Genomic DNA, 17,803 nt, shown 5'->3' on the forward strand with positions numbered 1-17,803 from the left:
TTTTGACCTTCTGGAGATCACAGAGTGCTTCCTCACCCCTTCCCATCTCCCGGATTCAAGGGGATTCACGCATCAGCTCTCTGAAGGGAAAAAAAGGATGAAAGCCCCCTGCTTAGGGTTGTGCTAACAGCTGGATCTGGTTCCTGGTGTAGGATTTTGGCTTAATTAATTTCAGTGTTTCCAAAACAAAAAAGTGTATTTCTCTGCGCTTAACCATCCTCAAGGGGGAAAATGGAAACACTGGTGGTGTCTGGAGCATTGCTGTTTCACTCCAAAACACAGTGCTCCTCCCACCCAGGCATCCCAGTTCCATGTGTTATCCATGAGAAATACCCCAAAGGTCTCTTTGGTGGGAGCTTTTGGCCCCTCTTTGCTATTTTAGAATGGGCTGTACAGGGAGGGATGGACTGGCAGTACTGACACTGCACTTCTTTAAAACCTGTGGATTTGGGGGTTTAGTTTAACCTCAAGTTTTGAAAAGCAAAAGAAAGCTGCAGTTTCTAAAGTCCCTCTGGGCATTACGTGCGTGAACAACCATATTTATTTATGTGCATGAACAACCATATTTATTTATGTGTGTGAACAACAGATGATGGAGGTTGGACTCAATGATCTTGGAGATCTGTGTTTGATTCTCTGTTTCTGTGAATCTGTGAGGCTGAGGGTTTAATGTCAGAGCAGGGCTTAGGGGCAGCCTGCTTTGGGGTGGTGGATCCAGTGCTTTTTTTCATTGTCAGCCTAATTTTGTAGTGGAATTTTAGGATGGGGGGGGGGGGGAATATCCAAGGGAACTGACAGATAGTTCATGTTTTAGCTGAGACTCCAATATGCACGTGGAGGGCTTCCTCAGCACTTTATCTCTGGGGAAGTTGTAATCTGTGGCGTACCTTGGCATTAACTGCATTGATTTTGTTGAAGGGTATGAAGAAGAGCGAGGGCTGTGCTGTGATTCCATTATGGATGTGAGCACTGGTCCCCCTGGGCTGCATTCCCAGAGCAACTGCAACGGATTCCAGCGACCTTGGGCCAGTCAGCAGAAGCCTGGCTCTACTCTGAAGAGTGAGTGTGTAAAAATGGCATTTCCTACTCAGCAGATCTGGGCTCTGTGTGCTCTCCAAGTCACATCTGCTGACTTTGGTGACAAAAATAAGTTCCTATGGTTTTCGTGCTCTGTGAGCACTTCAGGAGCATGAGAGCTGGGAAGCAGAAGCTGGATCCCATGCCTCCTTGTAGGATTGATTACTGTAAATCCCAGCCAGCAGCGGGGCTGCACTGGCACCACTTGGCCTTGCCCAGCTTTCCTGTTAGTCCCAGCAGTGAGATGCATGCAAGAAAGGAATCCAAGTGGATTCCCCTCATTGACTTTCAATTGGAGTTGACATTTATCAGGTTTGCAGTTGGAGGAAGAAGAAATCTGTTCATCCATAACATTCAAAATAATTCACTGGCCACAAACTTTTTCAAAGTGGAGCTGTTTTAAACAGACTTCCCTCTCTGTGGCAGGGGATGTGTCGGGTTTCCAGCCCCGGATTGGGGTGACCCCGAAAGATGGAAAAGTCCCTCTCCCAACCCGTGCCTTCAAAAAAAGACTCAGTAGTCCTCTGTTGTCTGTTCTCAAGGTTGTTTATTGTTGGTTATCTAAAAGATTCTTCTCCTGAGCTGCTGTGGCCCGTTCAGCAGCTCAGACAAAGGCACACTGCCCTCCCAGGGGCTGCTGCCATCTTTGATATCACACATTCCGTGTTACATGTTTATACTTTTCCCCAATGCCCACTATCTATATTGAATGGTGACTTTCTACTCTAAACCAATCTGTGAGTGCCAACATCACCAAAGCATGGAGGCTGGGAAGGAGAAGGAAGGACAGGGCACACCCAAATCCCTCCATCTTAGAACCCCTGACCCCCATGTACAAAACTTGGACCCCTGCGTACAAGGCTTAAACCCCCCCTGTACAGCACTCAGAAATCCTTCCTTTCACTCCGTGACTACTTCTACTACAATACCTAAACTTGTGTGTGGGGCTTGTAATTCTTCATACAGAGTTGGTAATTTGTTCCATGGGCTAAGATCAAAACCCCACGTGTGTCTTTGGCTGCTGCCAGGGTCTCAGAGCCCCCTGCCAGCGGCTCTGGCCATCCAGGACACCCAGAGGGATGTTCTGGGTTCCAACAGGGATGCTGTTCTCACTCCCCCTGAATTACTCATGGCTACTCCGTTCCAGTGTCTGCTGTTTATTAGGAAGAGAGGGCCCCCCCTTGAAACAGATGCTACCAGCTGGAGTAAAGGTGAATCTTGTGATGGAGGCGTGCACTGATTTGTGTGCTGGATGTCCCCAATATTCAATTTGGGAAAGTCATTCAGCAGCAAAATTAACGGCAACTATTTTAAAATTGCCTTTACCTTCTGTGGCATGTCCTGACATACTTAGGAGAGCTGATACATCTCCTCACAGGTGCCAGGAGTAGCAGCATAAGGTGCAGCATTCTGCTGTCAGGACAATGATTTTTTAGTTCATTTTATACAGGCAAAATGTATCGTCGTATAAATTTTTATGTGACCTAGTCTCTTAATTAGGACGTGCTGTTGGTACTTTTTGGGTTCTGCGAGAAGGCAGTGACAGGAATATCACCTGTGAAAGAAATCTGACGTATCATTACTTTGTGCAACAGAGGCAGCTGCTATAATAATACACAGATTTTACAAGAGGCTCTTACAAAAATTAGGTATTGTTATTTTATAGAAGCAGTGGAGGCTGAGAGCAGTGAGATTCAGTTTGAAAATCCTCTAAAAAGGCAGAGCTGGGAACGGGACATGAGTCCCACTCTTTCCCAGCTACGCTACCTGCATGGAAGAATGAGCCTGCTTACATCCAAATTTAGTATCTGACTTCACCTCAGGTGAGAAGTTCTGAAGGACAAGAGCAATAGAGGATTGTACTGAAATGTCTCAACCCAGAGCAAGGGTGAGAGGGGAGAGGAATGGATGTTTCTTCACATGCTGTGGAAGTGGGGCCTGTTTTGCCTGGTTACAGGTATGCTCCATGGCATGCTGATCCGAGTTAAAAATCAGTATTTCCAACTAACAAACCATAGAAAGGAATAACAAAAGAGTGCTCTCTGATGATTTCTGATTTCTGCCTCTTTCATCCTGCCTCTTTCTTACAGTCTGCAGATATTTTTGTTGATAACGCAGAAGCCTCCGATTTTGGCAGGTTACGCGGGGAAGAGAAACTTGCAGTGTACAGGGAATGTGCAATTTTAGGCAGGGAAAAAACCACAGATAACCAGCTATTTTGGTTCCAGTGCTTAGAAGTGAAATATTTAACCTTGAGAGGACACAGTGCCAGTCTGGGCTGGGAGTCGATGGTGAGGGGGAAGTGAAAACCTCTCCAGTCTATTAAGTGCTCTGCATCCTTGGAGAACACTAAATCATCCCTTACACATGCTTTACATTTTAAGTGACTTTCCCAATAATTGTAAAGGTTAGATAGAAATGGGACTGAAAACAGTAATAGAATCACAGAGTGGTTCGTGTTGGAAGGAACCTTAAAAATCATCTCGTTCCCACCCCCTGCCATGGGCAGGGACACCCTCCACTGGAAGATCCCTTGTTCTGAATCCCAGGCCAGCTCTAGGGGAGGAATTGTGCAGCTGCTGAAGCCCAGCCCCTGGACTCATCCCTGAGGGCTGTGATTTCTGCTGGAGTGGTCCCTGTTTTCCTGCCCCTTTCCCCCACACGAATGACTGAACAGTTTGGGAATCAATCCCAGAGCCACCACAAGGTGCAGTGCTGCTCTTGAGCATTGATTTTGGTCTCCTGGAAAATCTGGCTGCACCATTAACTTGGGAAGTGGCACCTCCTGCATGGCTGAGCCACCCCCTCCTCTCAGAGCCCCTGGCCAAAATGAATTGGCCAGGACAGAAGTTGAGTCTGTGAAGAATTTTGAGTCCCTAATCCAGGAGTTAATGGTGTTTAAAACACATGAAAAATGCAGCTCTTACCTCTTCCCTCCCTCCCACCCCCTCTTCCCTAGAGGACAGAGGAAACATCCTTTCTTTTCACATATTTGTATTTTATTTATGAAGATGCCACAGCACTAGGAATATTGATTAATGAATAATTGCCCCGGATTTTACAGTTCAGAGAGGCAAAGCCAAAAGGGACTTTTCCCATTGTTTTAAGTGACCATTTCCTCCCCCAAGCCTAACTCTGAAGTTCATTCTGATGCCTTTTGTCACTGGCTGTCTTTATTGCTGACACAGGCACTTTGACACTTTATTTTCAACTCATGCAGGGGTTAGCAATATTTCCCTGAAAAGAAACTGCCCTAACTTGCAACAAATCTGTTTTTTGAAAGTTTTGATATTGGATGCACAGTGCTACGACCAAATGAATTGGGTTGAATCCAGTTTGGTTGGAATCCAGTAGAAAACACACTGTTTCTCTAAAATTAAACAGGTAAAAGTTTGGGATGTGTTTAGAGACACAAAGAGAGCAAATCACTCATATAAATGTTATTACCAGTAGCACAGTGAACAGAAAAAAAAAAATGAACAATTTGTTGATAAGGAATATCTCATTTTCTTCCACCAGTTCTGTTGTTTCTTTTAAGAGCTGAGTGACCCGTGACAGCAGGTTACATCTCCCTTTGTGTAGAAAAAAAAAAAGTTTATTTTGTAGTTTGTTATCTTAACTGGAAGATTCCCTGATCAACTTCATGTGGTAGAACATGTTCATTAGGAAGCCAAGATTTTACCTCACCTGTCCCACACCTTCCCTCTGGTCCTTCCCAGCAATTCCAGCCCCCAAAATCCCCCCCACCCCAGTCATTGCCTCCTGGGAGAGATCATCATTTTTGGTCTCTCCTCACCTGTCCCTGCCCAGCCCCAACTCCCTGCACCTGCTGCAGCCCTGCCTGAGCGGGTGTATAAAACCCTGTGTGTGCAGCAGGGACCCTGTGCTGCCCCCGGCACTGGGATTAGGGAAGCAAGAGGAAGCTGAACTGCTCTCGTTTTTGAGGCTTGGAGTCAAGGTATGGGCTTCTGAGTTGCTCTTTGGCAAAATGTTTTGATGTGAGAGCCGGGACCTGATGATCTAAATGTTTTCCTCCCTTGTTGGCTATGGGGGTTTTATTGAAAAAAAAAAAAAAATAGGTGGGAGGAGGAAAGCACAAGTAAAGCTGTTTACCCTTCTCTGTACTGCCCAAATAGGTGCTTAAAACAAAGCATCAAAAAAGGGAAATTGAATAAAGCTCTTCTAATTCGGATGTTGTTATTTAAGAAGTTGTTCCCCTTTGCAGAGGGTGTATTAGGGGAAGGTGACCTCTGCATCTGAAAACACTGGAGGACAATCTGTAATAGACGGAAAACTACTAAAGGGTGCCTTAGGCCTTGTTTTTACAGCTCCTTGTGAGCGAAGAGCGGCATCTCCTCGGGTCAGGCACTGGGGAAGAGTTGGGTGCGGGCACCGAGCGCTTGGATGCTCAAACTTCCCTCTGGAGAAGCAGCCGACGCCAAACGCGGCTGCGGGCGGCCCCTCCCGGGGGCTGCCGGTGTCGGGGGAGCACGAAGCCCACCGGAGGCGGGCGGGGGCCGGCGGTCGGGCGGAGCGGGCCGGCCCCCGACACCGCCCGCCGGTGGGCGGCCCGCTCCGCTCCGCCCGTGCGGCCGCGGGGCTGGGGGAGCGCGGCGCCGAGGCACCGGGCGGCGGCGGCGGGAGCCAGGTGAGGCCGGGACGCGCCCGCACACGGCCGGCAGCGCAGCCCCGTGCCGCGGTTGCCCCGCGGGCTTGGCGTTCGGGATTGATTTGTGGCTTTTTTTTTTTTTTTTTTTCCGGACGATGCTCGGCTGCCCGCGGGGCAGCGCATCCTCGGCGCGGCTCTTTGTTCCCGGCGAGCGGCTGGTCCCCGCAGCCCCCGCGGATGGGGAAGGGGCAGCGGGGCGGTCCTTGTCCTGCTGGGATGGGGGTCCCGGTGGGCTCCCTCGGGAAGTCTTTGGGGGTGGGAGTGTGTTTGTCGCGGGGGTGGTTTGGGGATGACCGCCGCTGTCCCTCTGTCCTGCTGCGGGCCTGGGCAGCAGGAATCCCCGGGAGGTTGTTCGCACTTGATCCCCTGCCTGATGGGGAAAGAATGCCGTTCTGGGATGTAAAGTCACCTGTAAATATGACTAAGGAGGATGGGGAGATGGAGCTGTGCCCGGCAAGCAGGAGTGCTGGGTGTAATCAAGCCTTGAGCCAGCCCTAATCCCCTTCTCTGGACCCCGAGCCAGAAGGGCCGGGCAAGGTGCATTTAATCTGCTCTTAAACCTTTACCTGCAGGGACTCAGGATCCTCCTGTGTGGTGTTTCTGTCGGCGTTAGGTGAGGCGCTGAAATCGTGGAGCGTTTCTTGCTGGTTGGGAGCCGAGCGCTGTCCCTGTGCTCCCGGGCAGGCTGGGGAGCGGCGTTTCTGTCCTTCTGCTGCCTGGAAACTGCTGCACCCTTTGGCCTCATTCCTCAACACCCCCTCCTCCCTGGCTTAATCCCTCAGGAATTCGGTAGACCTTAGACTTTTGTGGTGCTGGGGACCTGGCAAGGGTCAGAAGCCACGGAGAGCTATGCAGCTTTTACGGGCAAATCCAAGTAGGGATTTCCATAGGTGGTCCGTGTGCTGTTCCGAACAAAGCAAGGGATCGCTTGGTGGCTGGGGGAATAATGCCTAAAACATGTCATGCCTCTGGCTCCTGAAAGAACTCCAGCTGGAATGCCGAGGCTGGAAGTGGAGGTGATGTATTATGTATTAAGGTGCCTCACTGGGACTGGTGGGAAGCTGGCCATACAGAATATTAACATCTCATTTGTTTGCTTTTAAGGATGCATCCTCAAGGGTAGGCGAGGATGTGCCCCTCTGGTGTGTGTGCTTGTCTCGACGTAATTTTTCCTCACCTGACTTTGTGTTGGTGGCTGGCGTAGAGTTGTGTCACTGCTGGGATTTCACTGAGCTGTTGGAGGGGGTCGAACTGGTCGGGGTCTGGTTACCGAAGTGTGTTGCTGGAAGGGCATCATCCCCCCAGTTCGCTCGGTTGAACTGGGCAAGGACATAAAGCGAGATGAGATGATGGCATTTTTCTCGGCTTGTGCACAAAAGTAGGAGTTGGAGCTCTGCAGTGTATTATCTGCTGCCTTTTGTATTCAGCACAAGTAATGAGGCTCGGATGGCATACATTAGCACCCTGTAACGGAGCACTTGACGGCTGGCAGTTGTTGGACTTGTATGTTTTGGCTAAATCTTCACATTAAAAGATTTGCAGCTTTTTTTTTTTGTCCGGTTCCCTTACGAAATGTCAGTGAATTTCACTTGTCGGTGAATTTCGGAGCTGAGCACACCCAGGACTGTTCCGGCAGCCCGGGCTGGCACCACGCTTGTTCTTGGAGGTGTGAGAAGCTCTTTTCAAAGGCAAGGCGGATTTGGCTGGGGCTGACCTGTTCGTCTCCTGCCCTCTGCTTTATGATGCATGCAGGTGCTTCAGCTTGCGAGTGTCCTCCCTGTGCCGGAGGGATTGTTAGAGCAGAGTTATTAATTCAAGGGAGTTAAAAACTCGGTACTTGTTTTTTCCATACCGTTTCAACAATTTGGCTAGAAACATAGCCATAACTTGTCAAAGACAGAAAAAACAGCTTTTTTTTTTTTTTTTTTTTTGAGGGGGGAAGCGAGAAGGGAGTTGTTTTCTCTAAGTAAGCTGGCTGGGTGAAGCTCTTAAAAAGCTCTCAAAGGGAGTAGCTGCACACAGCTGGGACAGAGGGGGAGCTTAATCCTTTGCAGCATGTCTCCACAAACCACTGGTCCATGCAAGGAGCAGCTATTGAAGGAGAGACAGCTGCTCTGCTCTGTGCCGGTCCCCTGCAAGCCTGCCCTGCTGGAGTGACCATAACAGGCTGGGGCTCCTTCTGAGCTGCCTTTTGTTGGGCCCCCCAAGAGCTGATCTCAAAGAAGCCTCCAGAATTCAGAGGGGTTAATGGTTTAATAACCACTGCAAATGCTAATTGTGTGGAGCAGGCAAGCAGCCTGGCTCAGAAAGATCCAACTGAGTCTGAGACTGCCTCAGCTGGTGACCAATTTATATTTATTGTCCCTCAGCTTCCTGACTTCCCCACTGAGGTGGATGGTTCTTATTCTTGTGGGTAGCTCCTGGAGATGTCCAGTTTTGGCCTGTTTTCAGCCTAGCAGTTCTTTGTGTGGTTTTTTTTTTTTCCCAGCCTCCCAGGTGTTATAAGAAAAGTTATTATTTTCCATGCTGAAGATAAAGCTCCCTGGCTGCCTGCAGTTGCGCTGCCTTTGCGGCTGGAGGAACTGCATCTCCTGGGATTTGTTGTTATTGAGTGCAGGGGAAGTAGCTGGCACTGTCTCTTGCCCTCAGTGTGTGCTTCCTATTGGAAGCAAGGATTAGTTTTCCACTGAGAGCTTGGCCAGTGCTTGGCAGCTGCCTCCAGGGCTTCAGCTCTGAGGATGCCAGGTGAGATCTGGGGACGAGGAGTTCCTGCGGTGTGAAATATTGAGTTGCTACCCTCAAGCTGCTTGCAGGAAAGCTCAGCCTTACTACGGAGGAGGTGCTTGGTCAGGGCAGGGTGCTCCAGCCTGGCTGGGGCTGGGGAGCAGGCTGGCTATAAAAATAGCCAGATGGGAGGAGAAATGTAACCCGGTGCAGCTTGAGGAACAGCCTGCTCTGCAGCTTCTGCATTCAGTGGAAGTGCTTCAGCAAGGTGTCAAACTCTGCTTAAGGAGATAGCCAGGTCACTGCTGTTCATACACTCTCTAATCCAGCCTCTTCCTAAAGCTAAGTAGATGTTAAGCCCTGACTAATCTTCTTTGAAGTGTGAACCTGTGCCATTATCCTGCAGCAAGCTCTGTGCCACTATCTCCTGCTTTCACTGAGTGTGAAGGTCTAGGTTAGCTTACATCTGCCTGTTGTGGATTTCCAGAGCAAATAACTCTCCAATATGGTTTTTTGCCCTATAGAAATGTAGGATTATGACCAGCAGGGCTTTTCAGATTGGTAGAAACAATATGAAGCTGCCCTGAAGGATGCCAGGAACTCTTTTATCAGGCTGGTATTGAGTGCCCGTGTTATCTACCCCCCAGAAGGAGAAAAGGTTCTAGTAAATATGGAGTAAATTTGTTGGGAGGAGATGAGCATTTTGGTTCTCCTGCTAACCACATCCTGAATATCGTGGGCTATTTGAGAGCCTAGAGCTAGAAAGCTACAAAATATCTGTACAGATGTGTATATACATATGTATAATGTATATGACTTCAAGAGAAGTGCTTTTCAAGTGCAGCTGGAGTTCTGTTTGTGTTTAAGCACTGCTGAAAGCATTTGTGCCACCTAAATGCTCCTGACTTCTTCAGAAGCTGTATTTAAAACCAAACTATTTTTTAAATAGAGAAAACCCAACTTCTTGATATTTCAATATGCCTGCTCTTAACAGGCACTTGCTAGAGGGGTGTTGAGGTGAACATGATTTATATTCAGCTGCATGGTGAGGCAGATGCATGTAGTTAAGTACTAACAATTTAACTTGCATAATATATTCTTAGTGCTTTTTAATTACAAAAGTGCATCAAGAATTAGCCTGGGAAAAGGCCTAAATATTGTCAGTTTTCAGCTATTTTTTTTAGGGAGGGGATAGAGAAAATAGATGTGTGGCCACCCATCCTTCAGAGATGGAAGATGCTAAAAATAAAGTGGAAGGTGTCTGGGCTGGTGAAGAGCTTTTTGGTGGCTTCTGCTTGTCCCTGAGCACCTGGTGCATGTGTGTGGCCTGTGATGGGGAATTATTCCAGCAGCACAAACTGCTGGGATGAGGCTTCAGGGAGCATGGAAAAAGTGACTCAGTGTGCCCTGAAGGCTCAGCCAGATGCTGGAGCCTGCAGTGGTTAATTCTGAGCTGTGCTGCTGCACTCTCTGGGTACAAATGTGAGTGATACTTCTGGTGGTGAGTTCAGGGATTTATCCTGGTGCCCATGAGCAGTGGCACTGCATAGGGTGACCTTTGCTGTTCTTTGGAAGACTGAGGGGTGGTTCTGACAAGCCCAGCCTCTTTCCTTACTGATATTTGTTATTCCTGCAGCCCAAAGGGAAGAGCAGTTCACTTGGGAATGATAAAATCTCACCTCATTCCACCCCCTGCCATGGGCAGGGACACCTTCCACTATCTCAGGCTGCTCCAAGCCTCATCCACCCTGGCCTTGGACACTTCCAGGGATCCAGGGCAGCCACAGCTCCTCTGGGTAACCTGTGCCAGGTCCTCATCGCCCTCAGTCAATAATTTATTCCTAATATCTAATCTAAACCTACTCTTTGTCAGGTGAAAGCCATTCCTCCTTGCTCTGTCCCTCCATGCCCTTGTCCAAAGTCCCTCTCCAGCTCTCTTGGAACTACTTTAGGCACTGGAAGGTGATCCAGTGTGTCCCTGGAGCCTTGTCTTCTCCACCTTCCAACTCTCTGAGCCTGTGTCTGTAACGGAGGTGCTCCAGCCCTGTGATCTCTTTGGTGGCTCTTCTTTGGGCTTACCCAAACAGGTCAAGCTCTTTCTCATGCTGGGGATCCCAGAACTGGAGGAACACATGAGAGAACTTGAAGATGCTGATGGCTGGAGGCCCTTGCATAGGGCTTGTCTGTGCCCCTGAGCAGCTGCCAGATCCGCTGTGCCAGAGGGGTGTTTGTTGTGTTGTGGCACTGCTGTGACCACTGAGTGGGGCCCTGGATGGGATGGTCCTCTGCTCTGGGATGCTCTTCTGCTCTGGAGTGGTGGAGTAGCAAGCCCAGGACTGAGGCACATGCCCAAGGGAGGTGGCTGGAAGCTGGAGCTGTGTGCCTGGAGGCAGCAGAGCTTGCCAAGGGCAGGCTGTCAGCTGGCTGCATCGCTGCTGGCCTCCAGGTTCAGTGCTCTCTTGGAAACCCTCAGCTCACAGGGTGGTTCTGGACATGAAGCCTTCTGGAAGTGCCTCCCTGGTGCAGTGCAGCATGGGCACTGTGCTAATGCTGCAGTGCTGCTCTCGGGGCTGGAGCTTCCTCTGTGGGGCCAAGGATCTCAGCCAGGACATGATGCAGCCCTCAAGCCTCCTGGTGTGGCTCTGGTGCTGTGCTGTCCCCCACAGACACATCTTGTTCTCCATGCAGCTTCCTTGGTCTCCTCCTGTGCCAATGCACAGAACAGGGCTGGCCAGGACAAACCTGAGCCTTCATGGCCCTGACAAGCATCATTTTTGGACTTGGCTCAGGACAAACAGGTTGCTCCACACCATTGCTTGCAGGTCTGATGCCTGCTGGGTAGAGCATGGCACTGCTGCTGGGGTGAGAGCTGGGCAGGGTCTGTCCTGGGCTTCAGATCAACATTTGGTTTTTGTCTGGCATCTTCAGGTAGGGTAGGCTGGGAAGAGAGAAACAGATGGGGGAATTCATTGCTTGGAATGTGTAGGAGGGGTCTGTTCACAACTGGCCATAGACTTGGTCTCCCATTATTTAAGGCCCTGGGTCTGTGGTTGGTTATGGGTATGTGTAACCTTGGTTCCTTTTTCCCCTCCTAGGTCTCTGGATTTGCAGGCTTCTGGACACATCTCCTCTCAGCCATGAGGAGATCAAAAGGATTTAATATCTGTGTGCTCACCTGCAGCATCCTGCTCTTGTCCTCCAGCCTGCCGTGCCTTGCTCAGCCTCTGGAGGACGGGGATGTGACGAAGGTCCAGCGTGGCCCCTGGGCAGGGAATGGGCTGGAAGATGAAAGGACAGCCATGGTGGACTTGAAAAACAATCTGGGCCCTTCTGAGCAGACAGTTTCTGAGGAGCCATGTGCAGTGTCAGCACAGCCATCTGGAACACCCTTAGAGGAAGCTTTCACTGCAGAAGAAGCACTCCCTGCCAGCCCGAGCCATGTTGTGCCCAGCAGCCAGGGCCTGGGGGGTCACCCCTCTGCTGGGGCGCTGCCTGCTGGGCATCAGGAGGAGCTGGCTCCCACTGAGCCACAGCTGGGTGAGGATGAAGCACTCAGGGCCATGCTGACCACAGCTGTGACCACGCTGAGCCCCCCAGTCCAGGAGGAGTCTGGTGGCCCTGTTGGTGAGGCCACAACCGAGGGTGGTGTGGCAGTGGAGCCCAGCTCTGCTGGCCCCTCGGCAAACCCCCTCTCCGGGACCACTGTGGAGGAGGAGGAGGAAGCGGAGAGCAGCTCACACCTCTCAGCTGTGCCCCAGCCCACACTGAGCCCCAGCTCTCCCAGCTGGGAAGCAGCAAGTGACCGCCTTGTCATCCCAAGTCCCCAGGCTGCAGGTGTCACCTCTGGGCTGGAAATGCTGAGAGCCCACACAGGGAGCCCTCTGAAATCCCTGGCTCCACCAACATCTGTGGCTGCCAAACATCCCCTTGTGGCAACTGAGGCCTTCCTTCACCCAGGAGCCGGGACAGGTGTCACACAACAGGAGCTGCCCACTACGGCCGGCACTGTCACCATCCCCCCTGTGGACACTGTGCCACCTGACTGGGATGACACCAAACTGGGGGACGTCAGTCAAGGGGGAAGCGTGTCTCATGAGGAGGTGACAGAGGAGCTGGGGACAACAGAAGTATCCCGGTCCACCCAGGAAGGTGTGGGGGAGGAAGAGGATGCCACAAGAGCCGTGCCCTCCCCAGTGTCCCCTCCACCAGCGCCTGAGCTTGCCAAGGAGAGCAACTGCACAGTGCCAGTGCAAGGGGAGGAGCTGCCAGCACCTTCCCCAGGCAGCAGCACTGCTTTCCACACTGGGAACCTGTCAGATGCAGGCTCAGCTGATCTTGGCTCGCTGGAAAACATAAGTGCAGTCACAGCAGAGGAGGAGAAAAGTGTCCCTCTGTCACAGCCGGAGGCTGCTGTGGTGACAGATACCCAGCCTGAGCTCTCTCCTACTCTGGAGAGTTCATGGAAAGGTAAAACTTGCCTGTTACAGACACTTGCCTCTCATTTCTGGGATTTAAAGTGAGCTGTGCCAGCAGCCTGTGAACCCCTGATGTCTTAAATGCCTTTAGGCGGGTAAGGGTGCTCAGGTCTGTGCAGAAGCTGCTGGCCCTTGTGACAGAAACTCCTGGGGCTGTCTCCTCACCCCATGGTGAAGCTGTGGCTGCCCAGGGCTTGTCCCCACTCTTACCTGCAGGCAGAACTCCTGGACAGCCTGCCAGAGCCTGATGGTGTCACCTGGCCCTGTGTCTACCTCCAGAGATGGCACCTTCAGCCTCATGACATTATTCCTACTTGTGGTTTAAAATATAAAGGAAATGCTTAAAAAAAACAGGTCAGATGTTGGGCATGTTTCTAGGTTGATGAGGACTTTTTAATTGCTGGGCATCTTTATTCTTCCCTCTTTGGCTGCAGATGCAAAAGGATGATTTCCCTTCACTGCATCCAAAAGACCTAATTTTTGCTGCAAAAGAAAGGAAGCTAATTGCAGGCTGGTGCTGCAACCTGACTGATTAATTTCTAGATTAATTTATAAGCACTTGACTTGTCAGCAGGCTGCCTCTCTGCTGTTTCCCAGATGTTGGGGAAACAACACTGTCTATTAAGACTTGTGCCACAAAAATCAACCCTTCTGCGTAGCTGAGGCTTCAGTGGGAGCTGGACACTGAAGGCTGGACCTGCTGCTGGCCCTGTGGCTCTGGAGTTGTTAAAGCATGGAGTTCTGTTCCTCTCATATTGCTTCAGATGTGTGCTCTGCTGCTGTCAGCTGTCCTGTGAGCCTGCCCTGACACGTGTTCTTGCTGTAGGTGCTGCTGAGGAGGTGACAACAGCTGCCCAGGAGGCTGCTGCTGCTGTTTCTGCTGTGACAGAGGTGCCTGGTGCCACCCAGGGAGCAGGGGCTGCCAGCTTTCCTCAGGAGAACAGTGGGGAGGACACCCAGATACTGACAGCTCCCAGTGCCACCGAGGTGCTGCTGGCAGCTGCTGCCTCCTCCCCAGGGAGCCCTGTGGATGCAGAAGGTAGGGTTCTGCTTCAAGGACACAAGATGGGATGGTACATCTGGAACCAGTGTCACGCTCCAGTCTCAATGCAACTTCCTTATTTCAGTGACATTTTTTGCTAACCTTGTGCCCTCTGCCTCTAAACCTGGCCTGCCATTGCTTTCTGCCCATGCCATGAGATCCACCACACTGGAATTTGCCAGCAGATGGGCTTTTTTGCCCCAAATAAGTGGAGTAGAGGTTAAAAAAATTGCCCCAAACCACACAAACCTCCTACCTGTCCTTGCTAGCAAGCTGCCTTTAGGTTTAGACACTTGAAAAATTTATTTATGGAGGGAGAGTTCTTCTGGAACCCAAGGCAGTCACAGATTGCTGATGCTCAGTCCAGAGGGTGAAAATGGTTCATCAGGGTTCCTTGGGAGCCAGTGGTGGGGGAAGGACCCCCTCCTGCAAGAGCCTGGCAAGCCCTTGGGTGTGGAAGCCTGCAGTGATATTCACCTCCACTGAGGAGGGGGGGTTTGTTCTCAGGCTGATGTAGCTCATACAGAAATGCTCTAAGCAGTCATGTTCATGCATCCTGGCAAGGGCAAAATGCTGCAGCTGGAGTCCCAGAGAGCTCAGGGAAGGCTTCAAAGCCAGCAGCAAGCCAGGCACATGCGGTGGGGAAGACTCCCAGCTTGCCTGCTGGTCTGGTGTCACCTTGGCAGGTGCATTTTGGAACCTGTCTTCCTGGCAGGAGTGTAGCAAGGGCTCCCTCAGCACGAGGCTGACTTTGAGCTGGAGTGTGTTTCTGTAGTAGTGGGGGCCATTGCAATGGAAATGCTGCTGGGCAGATTTTCTGGCAATCCTTGTGTTGCAGGGCATCAAAAGAAAAAAAGCTGTTTGCATGGTATCTCTGAATTTGGGGTCTGTTTGTAAGGGGGAGAAGGTTCTTCTGGCGGATTCCACTGATTGAATTTGCTTCTGGGATTTAATTATAAATTCAACCAACTTTTACCTTTGTAATGAACTGTTAGGTCTGTCACTTGGCTCAGTTCTCAACTGGTGGCTTGGTGCTCTGATCTTGCAAGGGTGTGGTGATGGGTAGTCCTTAAAGCAATGGAATGAAAACCTTTAAGGGTTCCCCCCTTATTAAGGGGAACTTCCTTTGCTGTCTGCCCCTGAGGAGAAAGTTTCATTCCAGCTGAGCCACATCTCAAAGGAAGAAGTTTAATAACTTCCTTTGAGTTAATGAAAGTTTAAGGATTTTCTTGGGTTTTTGTAAGATCTTGTTATGCTGAATGGTCGCTGTTTCCTGTCTCCTGTAGATCTCACAGATGGGATCCTGCTCACCAGTGAGAGAGCTGTCCCAGCCCCTGGTGGGATGTCTTCTACCCCAGCTGGACAGACAGAGGAGCCAGCCAGCAGAACTGTGGTCCTGGTAACTCCAGCAGCAGTGGCCTCCTCTGCCAGGAGAACAGCTCTTCCCTCTGCCAGGAGGACCAGCACAGCTGGCACCTACGGGCTGGACCGCCTGGAGTCTGAAGGTACCCCTGGGCCCCAGGGGGCCTCCTGTGGAGTGCCACCCCTGCCCTGACAGCCCCCAGTTTGTCTGTTTGCCTCCCACCCGTGTGCACATCTTACTGTTCCCAATAAAGGTGTTGGACAGCCTGTGCTCTCCCAGGAGGCACAGGAAGCGAGCAGTGAGCAGTGTCCTGGAGGATGCCTGAAATTCCACTGGCTGTGGTGGATTGGGGGGTGGGTTTTCTCCTGGCTAGGGAGCTGCAGTGGTGTTGCTGTTGCTCTGCACACCTGTAATGCTGGTGTGTGCACCCGGTGTGACAGGGAACACCCACCACGGGGTGCTGAGGCAAAGCAGATCCTGCCCTGGAGCTGGGCTGCAGCTCTGACCTGCCTTCTGCTCACCTCACCCACAGATTTCCTGCAGAGAAGTGTTCCTTGCTCCTTTTCCTACTTGAACTCCTCTCTGCTTGCTCATCCATCCAGTTCCGTGCTCCAGTCTCTGGGCTGATACCACCTGGCAGGAATTAATCTTTCTGCCTGGTTTTGCTCCCCTTCCTTTATCTTGACCTTCTCCTGCCTTAGTATTTTACTGCAAAGGTTGGCAGCTCTCCAGGGTGGCACTGCCAGATGGTATTTCTCCTCTGAGTAGAGGTGGGGTGCTCCAGACAACAGCTCATCAGCATCTTTTCTCTGCAGGAAGCAATAACTCTCACTCCTGTGGAGTTTAGAGGGCAGCAGAAGCTGGGAGTCTTCCCCACTGCATGTGCCTGGCTTGCTGCTGGCTTTGAAGCCTTCCCTGAGCTCTCTGGGACTCCAACTGCAGCATTTTGCCCTTGCCAGGATGAGTCTTGGATGTCCCTGGCAAAGCAGGGATGTGGTGCTGATGGGAGAGTGGCAGCAGGGGAAGGAAAGGTCATGTGTGTAGGGAAAACCTGATCCTTCAGGCTGGGAAATGAGGTCTCTGCTTAGCAAGAGCAGTGTGATTCAGGAGGCTAAAGTGTTTTATAGCCCTCTGGGATCTCCTTTAGAAGCCTGGGTTTCTGCATGGGAAGATAAGAGGGATTTCAGTTTCAGCTGAGCATTGGTCTCTCAATTTAATGAGACCTTCTGCACAGGCATTTAAAAAAAAGTCTTTCTGCTCCAATACAGGACTGATGCAACTTTCTTTGATTCCTTCTGCACTCTGTTTTCTCTTCTCTGGGCTCCTCTAAAGGCAGATGTGGGCTGTAGCTGGGCCAGGTGCACTCAAAGATGAGGACTCAAGTGGAAATCTGGGTTTCTTGGCTCTGCAGGTGCCTGTTCTCCAAGAGACATGGGGCCCTTTGTGCTGTGTGCATTTGACAACTGGCACAGCTTTTGTGGTCTAAATCTCCTCTGCTCAGCCTAGACCTCTGTGTGCAGGGGGCCAGAAGGATCCCTGGTGCTGGGGATGATGAATCCACATCTTGTAAAATGGGACAATTACAATTATCATTTGGGGAAAGGCTTTCTGCCTGGGGATGGTGCTGCCCCAGTTAAGCACAAAGGAAGCTTTTTGAGCTACAACTCTGCTCTCTTAACATCTTTTTTTGCTCAGTGGCAATTGGAGGGTATGGCTTCCTCATGGTGGAGTGGCATTTGGAAGCTTAGCTCCCAGAATTAGAGTTCCTGCTGTTTGTTCTCAGAATGTTTAGATGCTGCCAGATCCAAGATGTTTGGGGGTGCTTTCCTTTAAAGCTCCATGGAGCCCCAGCCCAGGACACTCAGGTTTTTGGGGGATGCTGTTGCAGGCACATGATTGGGTGCCTCTTGAGGGATCTTGGCCCTTTGGGGAGGGTCTCACTGTTGGAAGGAGTGCAGGGAGCTGAGTGAGCTCTGCTGCCTTCAGGGGGGTCCTGCTGACTTGCCTCACTGAAGGCCTGGCTCATCATTAAATAGAAACCCCTGCTGCTCAGCTCCCTCTGTTTCTTGGGGACCATCTGTGCCAAACTGCCTGTGCTTAATTGCATCTGTCTATTCACCTGCCTGGCTTGGATGCAAAACTGTTTTAAAAATCAAATTGCACGGGCAAAATGAAAATATGTCTAGATGAGCTTATCCTCCTCTCTGGTGGACTCTGGAGGGATGAGCTGGGTAACAAATTTCCTCTTGCCATGACTCCTTGGTGAGCTTGGTTCTACTTTGCCCTTCCTAGTCAGAGAAATCCTATAAAGGGATTACAGGATATGGGGACAGGACACAGCAGAGGATAAGGCTTGCTTGTCTGGGGGAATTGATTATGTATTTTGTCTCTGTGCCTGGAATTTGTATGTCTCTCTAGCAAGCTGAGCACTGCAGCTTTCCCTGTAGGGCTTC

General features: G+C 50.8%; 1 protein-coding gene across 3 annotated transcripts in view; it reads left to right on the forward strand.

The window, feature by feature from the left end:
* The first annotated feature begins 5,670 nt into the window (after positions 1-5,670).
* ARMH4 (armadillo like helical domain containing 4) overlaps positions 5,671-17,803 on the forward strand; it is a 57,497-nt gene continuing 45,364 nt past the window's right edge. For 2 of the 3 annotated variants that reach the window (XM_038139261.1, XM_038139262.1), the window contains exons 1-4: positions 5,671-5,725; positions 11,566-12,937; positions 13,772-13,984; positions 15,274-15,492. In XM_038139261.1, coding sequence (XP_037995189.1) covers positions 11,608-12,937; positions 13,772-13,984; positions 15,274-15,492 — 1,762 coding nt within the window. In that variant the 5' untranslated portion in view covers positions 5,671-5,725; positions 11,566-11,607. Of the gene's footprint in view, positions 5,726-6,286; positions 6,360-11,565; positions 12,938-13,771; positions 13,985-15,273; positions 15,493-17,803 lie in introns of those variants that run through there. The other variant, XM_038139260.1, reaches the window with a different exon arrangement.

This window comes from Motacilla alba, chromosome 5, assembly GCF_015832195.1.
Source record: "Motacilla alba alba isolate MOTALB_02 chromosome 5, Motacilla_alba_V1.0_pri, whole genome shotgun sequence".
NCBI lineage: Eukaryota > Metazoa > Chordata > Aves > Passeriformes > Motacillidae > Motacilla > Motacilla alba.